Raw genomic sequence first — 14524 nt, 5'->3', positions numbered from 1 at the left:
CTTGCAAAATCTCAAGAATGTTGTATGGGCAGCCTCATTTTTTAGTCCTTATTGAATTGAGAAATCTCTTCTTGTTTATTTTAAAAGTTGGATTCCCTGCTTATTCTAAAGTTAAGAGTGATAAGCTCCTTGTCAGCAGAGACTGGGGCTCTTTTTCTCACCACTGCTCCCCCAGCACGATCCTGGAACATAACAGGTGCTCAATAAATTCTTGTTGAATCAATTAACAAATAAAACGCTTGCGTGCTCCATCTTTGTTAAGGCTAAAGACTAACTTTGTTTTAATGTCAAGAAACTATTAACAGGTACATTAAGTGAAACCATGTCTACATTTCAGTAGTACAGTTTGCTTGAATTGAGGATTCAGTTTATTATAGTCATTTTTGCCCACTAGTAAGAGAGAATAGATTTTCACAGGTATGTATGAATTACATTTTAGTATCCTGTCCTACCCTAGGTCAACGGCTCTCAAAATCATAGTCCTTGCCAGGCATCAAATCTTATGAAGAGTTCAAGAGCTACGATAACGATCTTAAGTCATTCTTAATAGCTGCCCGTGTTGAAGGGCTCTAGCCTCACTTCCTCTTTAGCCGTCCTGTAACAAGTGCAGAAACTGACTCCAGAGGCTGTGTAATTGAGATTTGGCTATGGTGCTGGACTTGCTTCGTCCAAGCCATTGGATGCTGTTGCTTATGCCTCCCAGAGGAAAGCATGGCTGGAGATGAACAGAAGTTGGATAATATGGCCAGCCAGAAGAGGGGCAGTATAGTTCTTGATAGTTTTCTCTGCTATCTGGTTTTCATGTTTGCCCCCGTAGGAGGAGCTGGGGCTCCTGTTCCTCAGAACCTGACTGGGCAAAACGTGACTGCTGTTTCCAGGTGGGAGAAGCATTTGCTGCATCACCTATGCCTGAGTGGCTGATCACTGGGCAGCTGCTGACCCCACTGGTCCCAGGCGCCCTCTCGCCCCACGTTAGCGGAGAAACTGCCCTACTGAGTGGAGAGGCTCAAGGACCCATACTGGCAGAGAATAGCTCTTAGACCTCGGATTGATTTTCTTTATGGACAATTATGTGTTAACTGTAAGGTTTTCATTATGGTTGAATAGTTGTTAGTGCTGTGTGGGTTCTAGAAAAGGATGGTGACCGTGTGCATAGCTGTCTAACCTCTACATTAATAGATCAGACTGAATCTATACTTTAACATGAAGCAACTAAGGTTTTTTAAAAAAATTTTTAGTTTATTTACGAATTTTGTATAGCAGAATTAGCTCGTGTTGGAATGGTTTAACAGATGGTATTCAGAGAAAAAGAAGGCTTTTCTATATTTTGTAAATTGAATTTTAAGTACCTACATCAGATCATTGCTAAAGCTTTAGATGAATTATTGTAAGAGAGCATTTTTTAATCATTGTCTTTGTTAGATTCGCCCTGTAACCAAGCCTGCAAATTTGGTGTTAAATTTATAATTCAGTTGTTATGTGTTCTTCAAGGAGAGAGTTCTTTTAAATAATAAAAGAATAAAATGTTTCTAAACCACAGATAACTTTACACGCTATGTATAAAGTAGTTCTTAGAATCAGGGTAACCAGCGTGGGCCTTTGGGACACCTTTTGCATGGGAGCCACGCATGGGGTTTGCCCTGAAGGTCCAGATACAATTCCTTGAGGATTTAACGTGCAGTCATCCGTTGATGATATTTGAAATTATATATTGTGCAAATATCGTATTTGAAATACACACTCAATTTGGGGGTTAATTTATTATAGGTTAAACTCAGCGTCAGTAATGAAATGGGAACAGGTGTTTCTGTGGAGCAGAGCGCTTGCACCTCGATTTGGAGCGCTGTGTTCTCAGTTGTAGGCTGCGGCGGCATCCCCATCAGCCCTCCGGCACGTGCAGCGCTCTATGGTTTTGTAATACTCTTTTGACATATCACCCGTTTACTTCTTAAAACAACCCAGTAAGATGGCTTTTATTATAATCATCATTTAACAGATGAGGAAAGCAAGGCTCAGAGAGGTTAAGTGACTTGCTTAGTATCATGCAGTTAGACTTGGGGTTTGAACCCAAGTCATCCTATTGAAAAGCTAGAGTGATTTTTAAAATTTTGTACTGCCTACCTGTTCACTGTTTTTCAAAATGTGGCCCTTGGGTGTTCCCGCACCAGCACTCCCTGGGGTGCCTGCAGAAATGCAGCTTCCGTGGTCCCCGTCCCCTCAGTGAATCAGAATCTCTGAAGGCGGGGAACAGTGCATGCATTTCTTTCTTTCTTTTTTTTTTTTTTTTTTGATGGTGTTTTGTTACTTATTTTTACAAGATTGGGATTATATCCTACACATTATTGTTAAATTTGCTTTTTTAAAATTGGAGTGTAATTGTTTTACAATGTTGTGTTGGTTTCTGCTGTACAATGAAGTGAATCAGCTATGTGTACACATATATTCCCTCCCTCTTGGACCTCCCTCCCACCCCCCACCCCATCCTACCCATCTAGGTCATCACAGAGCACCGAGCTGAGCTCCCTGTGCTATACCACAGATTTCCACTAGCTACCTGTTTTACACGTGGTAGTGTATTTATGTTAAACCTAATCTCCCAATTCATCCCCTTCCACCCCTGTGTCCACACGTCCGTTCTCTACATCTGCGTCTCTATTCCTGCCCTGCAAATAGGTTCATCTGTACCTTTTTTCTAGATTCCACATATATGCATTAATATACGATATTTGTTTTTCTCTTTCTGACTTACTTCACTCTGTATGACAGACTCTAGGTCCATCCACATCTCTACAGATGACCCCATTTTGTTCCTTTTTATGGCTGAGTAATATTCCATTGTACATATGTACCACATTTTCTTTATCCATTCACCTGTTGATGGACATTTAGGTTGTTTCCATGTCCTGGCTATTGTAAATAGTGCTGCAGTGAACACTGGGGTACATGTGTCTTCTTGAATTATGGTTTTCCCAGGGTATATGCCCAGTAGTGGGATTGCTGGGTCATATGGTAGCTCTATTTTTGCTTTTTTAAGGAACCTCCATACTGTTCTCCACAGTGGCTGTATCACTTTACATTCCTACCAACAGTGTAAGAGGGTTCCCTTTTTTCCACACCCTCTCCAGCATTTATCGTTTGTAGATTTTTTGAAGATGGCCATTCTGACTGGTGTGAGGTAGATACCTCGTTGTAGTTTTGATTTGCATTTCTCTAATAATTAGTGATGTTGAGCATCTTTTCACATGCTTCTTGGCCATCTGTATGTCTTCTTTGGAGAAATGTCTCTTTAGGTCTTCCATCCTCATGTATTTAATTAATTAATTAATTAATTAATTAAATTTAATTTTATTTCATTTTTGGCTGTGTCGGGTCTTAGTTGCAGCCCGCGAGATCTTTGTTGCGGCATGTGGGATCCTCCACTGTGGCGCACAGGCTCCTCATTGCAGCATGTGGGTTCCAGAGCCCGTGGGCTCTGTAGTTATGGCACGTGGACTCTCTAGTTGTGGCCTGCGTGCTCAGTTGTTGCTGTGGGCGGGCTTAGTTGCCCCGCAGCATGTCGGATCTTGGTTCCCCGACCAGGGATCAAACCTGCGTCCCCTGCATTGGAAGGCAGACTCTTAACCACTGGACCACCAGGGAAGTCCCTATTTATTTTGTACAATAAATTGTAAAAAGTTCAGCTTCCCTAGGTTTGTATCTGTTGAAATTGGTGATGAGACCATACATTTCTGGTACATTCCCACAAACCTGAATAATTAGCAACTCATGTTAGATTTTAGAGTACAATTGTTTTATTATTTACCTATGTCATAAATTGACAGCTTAGGGTCAGATCACCCAAGGTGTGGTAAGAATATCACTGTCATCACGTGAGATGAGTTTAGGTGATATGCCCATGGACATGTTTTAACAGTTATGTAATTATTTTAATGTGTAGTAGGAAACCTGGCACATCAGACCTGTGATTTAATGGGTATTATTGCTTAAAGCCAGGCGAAATATGAAAAAAAGAGTGGATTCAAAGTCAACATAAAGGGTTTCCCTGGTGGCGCAGTGGTTGAAAATCCGCCTGCCAGTGCAGGGGACACGGGTTCGAGCCCTGGTCCGGGAAGATCCCACATGCCACGGAGCAAGTAAGCCCACACACCGCAACGAAGAGTAGCCCCCGCTCGCCGCAACCAGAGAAAAGCCTGCACGCAGCAACGAAGACCCAATGCAGCCAAAAATAAATTTAAAATAAATAAATAAGTCAACATAAAGATAAATACTAATATTAGTACAGGTGATATGCATATAGCAAACCAGACTTGTAGAGGTGTTATATAAGATGACAGAAGTTTGGAAAACATTGTCCCTGTTGAAAGAGTAGATAGCTATTATGTGGATTATGGATTAACTAAATTAATAAATGTATGCCTTAATGCCAAGTCATCCTGAAGATTTACCTGATAATTAAGACTACTAGGAGAAATGTAATAAAATGTTTTGTTTGCCCACCCCCCTACTACTAACTCAGTTCCATTTTTAACGGGCTAAGAAAGAGTACAAATCTCTCTTGAATTTGTCAAAACATTTAAGAACAAGATCTGAATGTAATGTTCCAAAGATTAGATGAAAAAATACAGTTATAACTTGTAATGAAGCATTTTTAGGAACTACTAGCAGAAGTGACACAGTTGATCAGCTTCCATTGTTTGCAAAGCAGAACTAGGCCAAGAAGAGGGAACATGGTGTAGTACAGACGGTACTGGTTAGCTTTGTGACCTTGTATAACCTCTGAGTGTCTGTTTCCTTTTGTGTAAGGTTAAGAGAATTTGGATTAGATTTGAAGTCTCTGAATTCCTTTCTTTCTAGAACATTCTTCAATTCTGTTTTGTCCAAAAGGATTTGATTCTGACCAGCCTTCAGGAAATTAGGACACTATAGTTTTAATGTGATCATACTCTTTCCTCTGGCTCCAACATCGTCGTCCTCATCACCATCACCATCACCATCACCACCACCACCACCACCACCACCACCACCACCACCACCACCACCACCACCACCCCTCTGTCCCTCTCCCCCTGTTTCTCCTACTCTCATCCCTGCACACACATTAGCTAGATCTCTTCCATAAACATTCTGAAGAAAAAGGAGAAAATGGAGAGAGTCCTATACTAAATTTAATCATTTAATAGGTTAGTACAGTGATTAAACCCTGGATCCTAAACAAAAGTTTCCAGAAGGTCTTTGGAGGGAAGTGGGATGCAGTGTGTGGGAAAGGCTTCATTATGCTTGAGCTTGGTCTTAGTTAATACTTCTTAAATTGAGTACTAGTCTAGAAGGAGGGAAGCTTGAGCACGATCTTTTCGAATCCATGACCATAGTCCACTGTTAATAGCTTGGCCTCGTGATCTGTTTATTAAATCAGAGTTTGCAAACACAGATGTCTACAGGGTATAGCTAACAAGCTAAACAGACATGGCTGTGGAGAACTGGAGACTGCAGCATGTCCCCCTAAAAACAATTAAATTACAAAAACAACCCTGCTACTGCCTGTTGGAGCAATAGGCCTCCAGTTTGTAACCACTGTAATGTCAAAGTACTATCCTATCTCTCAGGATTACTTGTGGAGTAGAATTATTTCTTAAAAATATCAAGATTCGGGCTTCTGCTTCTGGAAGGATGGAGCAGATGTACTTTTTTCTTATTTTTCACTCTCAGTACAAATAAAAACCCTGGACATTATCTATAAAATAGACATAAGAATGCCTTGAAAGGTAGAGAGGAGAAGGCAGACGGGTTAGGTACCTTAGCACCTAAGGAACGACAGGGTGGTGCTATCCCTGGGTTATGTTTTTGCCATATATAACCCAGACTTGTTGCTGAAGAAGCCAGCAACCCAGAAATGCCAACGGGTACAGACAAGAAAAGCCTAGTCTCTCTAGCCAAAGGACAGGAAGGGGGCAGCCGAGTAGAAAGAAAACTTTTAGACACTAACCACTGTGCTCCGGCCCCACACCCACCCCGCCAGCAAGGCCAAGCGGGGAGGCTAGATTCCACTGTTGCCAGGCTGTAGCAAGGCACAGTGACCCCTGCAGCTGTGGTGTCGGAGGCCTGGTGGAGAGTCAGGACTTTCACTACCGCCCACTGCAAGGAGGCCACACCTCCACTGTGGTTACAGTGGTATCAGTCATGAACGCTCCTGCCACTGCCAGCTGGGCAGGTCTGGGCGGAAGCCTAACTGGGAGCTAGAGCTCTCACCCCGACCCAGAAGTAACTAGGAGACCCCTGTCCTTGGATGGCAGTGTTGGCCAAGAAGGGAACCTGGACTCGTACCCACACCTGGCTGTAATGAGGCAGTGCTCACCGCCCCTCTTCTCCTGGAGCAGTGGCAGAGAAAGCAGCTGCTGCAACAGGAGGGTTACATAAGACCCACACTCTTATAGTATTCAAAATGGCCAGATTTCCACTGAAAATCACTCATCATACCAAGAGCCAGAAAGATCTCAAACTGAATGAAAAAAGAGAATCAGTAGATGCCAAAACCGAGATGACATGTGTTAGAATTACGTGAAAAAGGTTTTAAAGAAGCCATCATAAAACTGCTTCAATAAACAATTACAGATATGCTTGAAACAATGAAGACGTAGAAAGTGAGAGACAAGAAACAGGAAAGTTTCAGCAAGAAAATATGAGATAAGAACCAGATGGAAATTTAAAAAGTGAAAAATATGATAAAGAAACAAAAAACGAAACTAAACAAACAAACAAAACCACCAAACCCTCAGTGGATGGGTTCAACAGCAAAATAGAGAGGTCAGAGAAAAGAATTGGCTAAATCTTAAGGGAATTACACTGAGTAGAAAATGCCACTCCCAAGAGATCACATACTGTATGATTTCATTTGTGTAACAGTCTTCAAATGACAGAATTAGAGAAATAGAGAACAGATTAGTGATTGCCAGGGGCTAAGAAGGGGAGGGGCTGGGAGGGAAGTGGATGTGGCTATAAAAGGGCAACATTAGGTGGTGAGGAAATTGTTCTGCATCTTGGCTGTGTCAAGTGTCCGGGTCCTTGTTCCGGTATTGTTCTATAGTTTTATAATATGCCACCATCGGGGAAATTTGGTGACATGGTACACTTGTACATGGAATCTCTTATTCTCACGACCACTTGTGAATCAAGTTATCTCAAAATTAGAAATTTAATTTTTAAAAAGTCGAGAGTTTTACAGACTGCTCAACGACTCTATATTGCATGTAGAATACATTTTGATTAATATTTCTAACAACTCATGATATATCAGAAGTATTATTTAAATGGAGCATATAGTTATGCAAATAAAGATGTTAGAAACTGGTTAGTGAAAGGGTATCAGCAATTATCCTGTACTAGTTCAATTGCAAGTATGCTCATCCCTTTTGTACATGGCAGTTGGGGCCAGCATGCTTCATTGAACGCTGATTGGTCACATTTCCTGGAGGGCTTTAGAGAAGGAGAATGATTGTTTCAGGCTAGGGTTTGACAAAAGAGTCAGGCCAGGTTCAGGTGTGGCTTGTTTCCCAAAGACCAGGGTTGTATTTGGATGACTGGTTGAGATTTGTATTGGCCTGTCCTTGGCCTCTGGCTGCAGCCGGTGGTGAGGAATAAGTTGCGCAGACTCTTGCTTACTGAGGCTCCTGCAGCAAGTGGAGCCATCTCCTGACCCAACAGGTCAAACTCTTTAACTCGTTTTGTAGTGGTCTGATTGCTAAAGCAGAATTACTTTATAGACTTTATGCCTAAAACAGAGAACAGTGGTGTTTTTACTCCACTATTACAATCTTTTCATGAAAAGAAGCTTCTTAGAGGCATAAGCTCAAAGATAACTCATTTATAAAAAATAAAAAAAAAACTGATATTTATTTCACTTAGAATCATATGGTTTATCAAAAAGATCATAAAATTTGGAGTCAGGGCACTTTGCCTTGAGTCCAGCCCTGTACCTGACTAGCTGCCCAACAAGTTACTTACCTTGCTGAGCCTCAAGTGTCCTCATCTGTATAGTGGGTGTTACAGCAGAGGTTTAATGTATTAAAAAGGGCAGCATATGTACGAAATGCATACAGTGCTCGTTTACCGTATGCTGTTACTCTATGAAAATGTATATGATATGTAAAAATGACTACAAGAGGAGTGCATTGTAATTGCTGAACACCAGCCCACTTCCATAAATGTGATGTGAGCGCCTAACATGCACAGGAGTGGGGCTGGGCTGGGCTGCCTGGAATTCATAGAAAAGAGACTCCAAAAGATACAGTACAGGGCATTCTGGGCATTAAGCCTTGAGGGTATTTGTCAGCCTCCTCAGAAAGGGAACAGGTTTAGGCGGGGCTGTATGGAGATTAAGAGCGTGGGCACTAAAACCAGTCAGCTTGGGTTTGAATCCGCACCCTCTTAGAACACTTGTGACACCAGATGTGTGGGTTTTTCCCCCACACTGACGAATTCTCCAAAACCAGGTGAGTGTTCTACAATTCAATTCGATTCTGATACTAACCAGAGTTAGTGCAGACCCCACAGGTTAAGGGCTCAGTCCCACAGAAGTTCTCACTTCAGATGCCAGTTTCAAGTAGTGGGTACCCAGGTTACCCACAACTTCTGCTTAGCTTGGCTACAAATCGGGGCTTTCCACAAGTCCCTCCCTGAGTCCGATCATTTGCTAGGAAAACTGACAGAACTCAGGTAAACACTGAGGTTTACCAGTTCATTGTATAATAAAGAATATAAAGAATGATACAGCCTGTGCGGCTGTCTGAGTTCTCGAGGGCTGTCAACACTGGAGGCCGATTTGCCCCCCCACCAAGTTTAGGTTGGGGAGGTGTTTTCTGAAGTCTTCCAATGAAGCTTAAATGACTCCTAAGGTTTGAGGGCTGGTCAGGACCTCGCAGCCATTCATGGACTCGTTTCCTTTTGTACGTGTAGAAACTGAGGCCAAGTGCAGGCACACGGAGGCCCCGAGTCTGCCAGTGAGAGCTGGCCCCAGGCCACCTGACTTCAAACCACCGCTCTCTGGCTTCGATCAGATTCAGATTCAAGAAAAAGGAAATGAACCTCTCTGTGCACCCGAAATGGCTTATTTCAGGAGAGATGAAAACTATAAAGCAGAAACACATGGGTATCAACTCAGGTGGCCTCCATTGACCTTTCCGGCCTCCGACCAAGAGTAGCGGGGACTTACATACAGCAGGTGAAGAATTGTGTGGGTGGCAAAGGGGACCGTCATCCTGCCCCTTTCCTTTTGATTTAGTTTCTCCTTCCAGTAGCAAAAGGCGTGTTGACAGCGGCATATCTCCTACATTTAAGGCCCAGTTATGCTGCTTGTGAATGCTGCTTTCTAGTTTTCAATTGTTACTATCACTTTATAGACAAAACTTTACAAAATTAATTGCAGTTACAGAACAAAAGTGAAAATAATAACCTGTTGGAGCAGAGGTTTGGAGGGAGCAAGGAGAAGCGAGGGAAGAGGTCGTGGTATTGCTTTCTTCATCCACCCTTGAGGGAGCTAAGAGAAAGCAGATGAACGTTTGAAGGCTTTGGTTACTGTGGGCTAATTACAGCGGTGCTAGGCTGAGGCGGTGTAGTAGACTCTCTGGGTGTAAGTACTTGCTCTGAAACCTTGAACTTGGCCAGATTACTTAACTGTGCCTTGGTTTTCTCATCAAAAAATGGGGCCAATAATAATTTTTATCTCACAAGGTTGTTCTGAGAATGAAATGAGTTAGTATAGACCAGGTTCTTAGAAGAGTGCCACCAAAAAATTATTTCATGAGCTTTTTTGAAAATGATGCAGCTGCTGCAGAAGGACAACGATAAAAAACTAAAAATTACAATTTCAATCAGCAGAGATTGGGAAGAGGGAGGGAGTAGTTTGAGAAAGCATATTTTCTTTTTTTTTGCGGTACGCGGGCCTCTCACTGCTGTGGCCTCTCCCGTTGCGCGGAGCACAGGCTCCGGACGCGCAGGCTCAGCGGCCACGGCTCACGGGCCCAGCCGCTCCGCGGCACGTGGGATCTTCCCGGACCGGGGCACGAACCCGCGTCCCCTGCATCGGCAGGCGGGCTCTCAACCACTGCGCCACCAGGGAAGCCAAAGAAAGCATATTTTCTCATCAAGCTAGGTCACTAGGTACTGTTTAAAGCTGACAAATCAAGAAGTAGTGGTGTAAGCGTGCTCCTGGTTATGGAGGCAACCCTCAGAATTAGAAAAGAAATCTCGCTAAACGTGGTTATCACTGACAGATGAACCTTGGGAGGGGAGACTATTTTGACTTTTTATTATCACGTAGGTCCCATTTTGAGTTTTTTATGAACATAAGCATGCATTTTATTTATTTTGTACTAACTTTCCTGTTGTAATTAACAAATGATAAACTTCACGTATTTAAAGTATACAGATTGATAAGTTTTGATAGGTGCCCACTTGTGAAACAAGCACCACAATTAAGATGATGAACATATTCATCACCACCACCCCCTCAAACAAAAAAGAAAGCTAGGTTGAAGCTTCTTAGTCTAAGTAGTCTATATTAAGGAACTTCTGGGCTTTAATTCCCTTTGAGCTACAGCATCCCTTAATTCAGATACCTTTTTTACTTCAAAGAGTATTTTCTTTTAATGGTAACAGTGATGAACTCTATATTCTCGTATTCATGTGATCTTCTTATCTTTCCTGAGTAAAACCTGTAAAGCTAATAAGAACCTACAGTGTTTTTTTTTTTTAAAAAAGTGATCTGTTTTCCATAGAACCTCCAGTGTTTATCGTATGTAACAATGATCAGATTTCAGACTCGAGAGTGGGGAATAGATGATTCATGTCTTCCTCAGACTGTTAGCACTATTCGCTTTTCAAAAGTTCCATCCCTTCTCTGGGCTGTTTCCCCAAACGCTCATGCTGCACATTCAAGTAGGAGTCACAGGAATAACCTCTCTAAAATCAGTGTCCGGATTTAGTAAAGCTTGGCTTTCCTTGCCCGGAGACTGCCCTCCCCGGCCCTCCCCTCCCTGCCAGCTACCCTTTCCTGGGCTGGCGCAAGGAACGGGCACCTTCTCCCTGTGGGGCGGCCGCATCGGGAAGTTTAATTCTGGAGTCCCAAGTGCGAATTGGAAATAGAATTCCTATAGAAACCAGATTAAGATTTGTGCTTAACTAGGCTTTATGATCCCATTAACGCTGTGGCTGAGCTGTGCTCTGCGCCAGCTGTGGGCGCTTTTGTGGTTTCTTGGTTCGGTTTTGTTTTGTTTCTGTGGGCTGGTTTGGGAGCAGAACCGCCTTTTTATATCATTGTTTCTATGCGGAAAATGCGTTCAGTATTCCAAACAGACACACAAATGAATTTTTCACACACGGCCTGTTCACACTGTTTTGTAATAGCCCTTGACAGAAGGGGTTTGTGTTTAAAATAATGTCATTTGTCTTAGCCTAAGGGCAATAAGTTTCTCCAATTCATAGACTTGCCTGCAAACCATAGGACAAACGTGTTAGGATTGATTGGATATCAAATGGAACTTAGAGGGCAAATGTGTTAGGATCGATCTGCTCGGCTTTATTTGGAGTATTATGATGTTTCTTAGGGCATGGGCTGGCGAACTTAATGGCATCTTTCACAGGTCAATAGTGACGTGTCCGTGATGATGATGTTCTGTGTTTTAACTGACAGGTTTTCAGGAGGCCTGATATAAGGGTAAGGATATTTGGCTTTCAGCACATGGGCCTCCTCCTTGTGTGTTTCTGTGCTTTATCGAACACTTAGTCTATTTAGCGTTCTTTGCCTTCTCACTGATTTTATGAGTCACTCAGATCAGTTTGCTCTGCTGTGTCATAGCTTTCAGTGTTCACTAGAAATGCTTTATTTGTTACAGTGTTTCTACGTGCGGAAAAAGCCGATGTGTGTGAGGGCAGGATGCTAAAATTGTTACCACTGTGCAATACTGACTTCTTTTGTGTTACATGAATTCTGACCAAAGGGGTATTCATGGCACCGGGTTTATAAGGCTAGGCCTATAGAGTCCTCTTAATTTAACCTCGTTTGTCGTGTAGTTCATGCTGAAGTATTTAATAACAACAACAAGAACAACAACAAAGTGGTCAGTTGTCCTCCTTCCTGAGTAGGAGATCTGAGTAAGATTTCAAGTCTTGATTACAAGATCAAGTAAGATTTCCTGTTTGCATGCTGAATCCCAAAAGCAGGAGTGCTAATCTTGAAGATAAATTTAGCAAAATCAGCCCCATTTAGTATTTCTTAAAATATGGAGGTAGCTGTTACAGCTAGTAGATTATAGTTTATAGTTTCCTCATGATTTTCCTTCCCTTTATTTCAGAATATTCATAAAGCAAGACAAAGATTGGTAATGTGCATGCCTTTAAACCTGAGTATCGGACGTTGAAAATTAACCTATTTCCATTAAATGAAAACAATGTGGATTTTGACAGAATCATTTCATGACTTCAGTTTTAAAGTTTTAATCTTATTGAAGCCAATGAAGTAGTACAAAAATAAGCAGGTTAAATCAAATTATTGTTATTCTAGTTGGTTTTTCTTTGTTTAATTTTGTTTTTATCATGTTTTCTTTTGCTCATGGGAATCATTTTCTTTCACTGATTCACATTGTTAAATATTAGTGTTTGGCTTTACACTTGCATGGACTTTGAAATGCTGTGGGGGTTTTTTGTTGTTGTCTAGTCATTCATTCTTCTGTTTTAAAATTTTTATCAAAGAATGATTCCGTTTTCTTTGTCTTTAAAAGAAGAATGTAAATTTTAAAAACCTGGCTGCATTTAAAAAATTGTCCTGCTCTGAAGGGTAGCAGTACCAACTGTGTACTAAATTCAATCTGATGATAAAGTATAAAAATATTTTAAGTAGCTATTTTATTTTATTGACAAAAATGAAAGGTGGGAAAGAGTAAATTCTTTTAAAGCTTTGCTACTTCTTCACTGATTGCCTCTTAAAGAAATGTAGTCATTAGAACCAAAGTTTCTTGAAGGAAAAATATATTGATGCTAAATTTTAATATTTTCAGCCTCAGAGACTTGATACAACTTTTAAAAGGTGTTATAATCTTGTCATCTTCAATATTCATGCTCATTATACCACCTGCTAAACTAAAAGTCCAAGTTTTTAGAGTTAAATAAGCTGATTCCATAAAGAAATTAAATTAAGAAGAGCACACATGTAAAGGGATTGGAAGAAATTTAGATAAAGATATGTGACGCTTTTCTTCGAAGCACGTTGATACTGTAATTAGAAAGATTTAATATGGTTTTGAGTCATAAATCACAGTATTTAATTAGCAATAAGTAACAGAGTGTATGTATGTATCTGCATATGTATGACCCCAGCATGTGATACGCGCATGCACATGTGTGTGGAAATGTTGTTACTTCCAGTGGTGTTGACCCCTGGGCAGCATAATAGTTCCTTTTGAAAACACATGTCTATGAACTGCCTTTGTATTTTTGGCTTGATTTTGCTCCTTGCCCTCTGTGGTATGTTTTATTTTCTATGAGCATGTTATGCGTCTGTTATTTTGTTTCTTGGCTGTACGCTGCAGTATTGCTTGATTTTAAAAAGACAGTACATTCTTTGAAACCCATGATGTTTGTTTGCTTTTCATTTTTCTACCCCAACACAAACACAGAATAGATACTCCATTTTAGGCTGAGGATACTATAGATGGCCTACACGTTCTTTCCTTAACTCCAAGGGGGAAAATGTTGGGATATGCAAAGCCATGAAAGGTGTGTCGACTTTTACATGCTTACTGTCTCTTTAAAAAAGAACTTCCGTCCTTTCACCTGTCTGTTTGCACGTGTTTCTCTTTCCCCTCTTTGCCTTTTCTTGTCCATGCACCTGGTGCTGTGCAGGAGATTCAGGAAGAACACAAGGGCTACCCTTCTGAAGCTGAAGCTGATCAGGTGGCAAGTTCTACGTGTTCATCTGTTTGTAGTTACAGATCGTGTATTTAGAAGCCATTTCATACTAGATTTCTAGACAATCAGCAAATGCTTTTTCCACTACAGTAGTACTCTCCTGTCCAAGTTTGGTAGATTCCATTATGACATTATTTGCAAAAATTGGTTTATCCAACATTTTGTCAACCAGAAATTTGTTCATCTCTGCTTCTTGGTTTTCCCAGGTAGATGTACTGATGAGGTTAATGAGCCTTAGTCATGACAGGATTCTGAAGTGCCTTCACAAAGACTTAGAGGGGCAGATGCATACGCTAAGGGTGCTCCTCGAGGGTGCAAACTTTGCTTTATCCAAATTTGCAAGGTCTGTACCCAGCACAGCGCCTGGCACGCTGTAGGTGTTTGTGGAATGAGTCCATGTATTTTATAGAAGAGAAAAAAATCGTTCATCGAGGTTTCTTGAGTGCTTACTCTTTGCTCAGTACCTCTGGACTCTCAGGAGTTTTTTAAAGCAGCAGAATTTTCCCCAAAGCTTATGTATGAAACCTCTAGAAGAGCTGCTCTAGGGAAGCATGGCAAATTCCCTGTG

General features: G+C 41.4%; 1 protein-coding gene across 7 annotated transcripts in view; it reads left to right on the top strand.

Moving 5' to 3' along the window:
• The window catches only part of MTMR1 (myotubularin related protein 1), a 70285-nt gene that overhangs the window by 6503 nt on the left and 49258 nt on the right, over positions 1-14524 (top strand). For 3 of the 7 annotated variants that reach the window (XM_089904027.1, XM_089904028.1, XM_022561132.3), the window contains exon 3: positions 11684-11707. The exons of 3 other annotated variants lie outside the window; for them this stretch is intronic. In XM_089904027.1, coding sequence (XP_089760153.1) covers positions 11684-11707 — 24 coding nt within the window. Of the gene's footprint in view, positions 1-206; positions 8487-11683; positions 11708-14524 lie in introns of those variants that run through there. One more of the 7 variants, XM_089904029.1, reaches the window with a different exon arrangement.

This window comes from Delphinapterus leucas, chromosome X (assembly GCF_059928025.1).
Source record: "Delphinapterus leucas isolate spDelLeu-1000000601 "Yukka" chromosome X, BTC_Dleu_Yukka2, whole genome shotgun sequence".
NCBI lineage: Eukaryota > Metazoa > Chordata > Mammalia > Artiodactyla > Monodontidae > Delphinapterus > Delphinapterus leucas.
The sequence above is the reverse complement of the archived record's forward strand: the minus strand, read 5'-3'. Positions and strand labels throughout refer to the sequence as shown.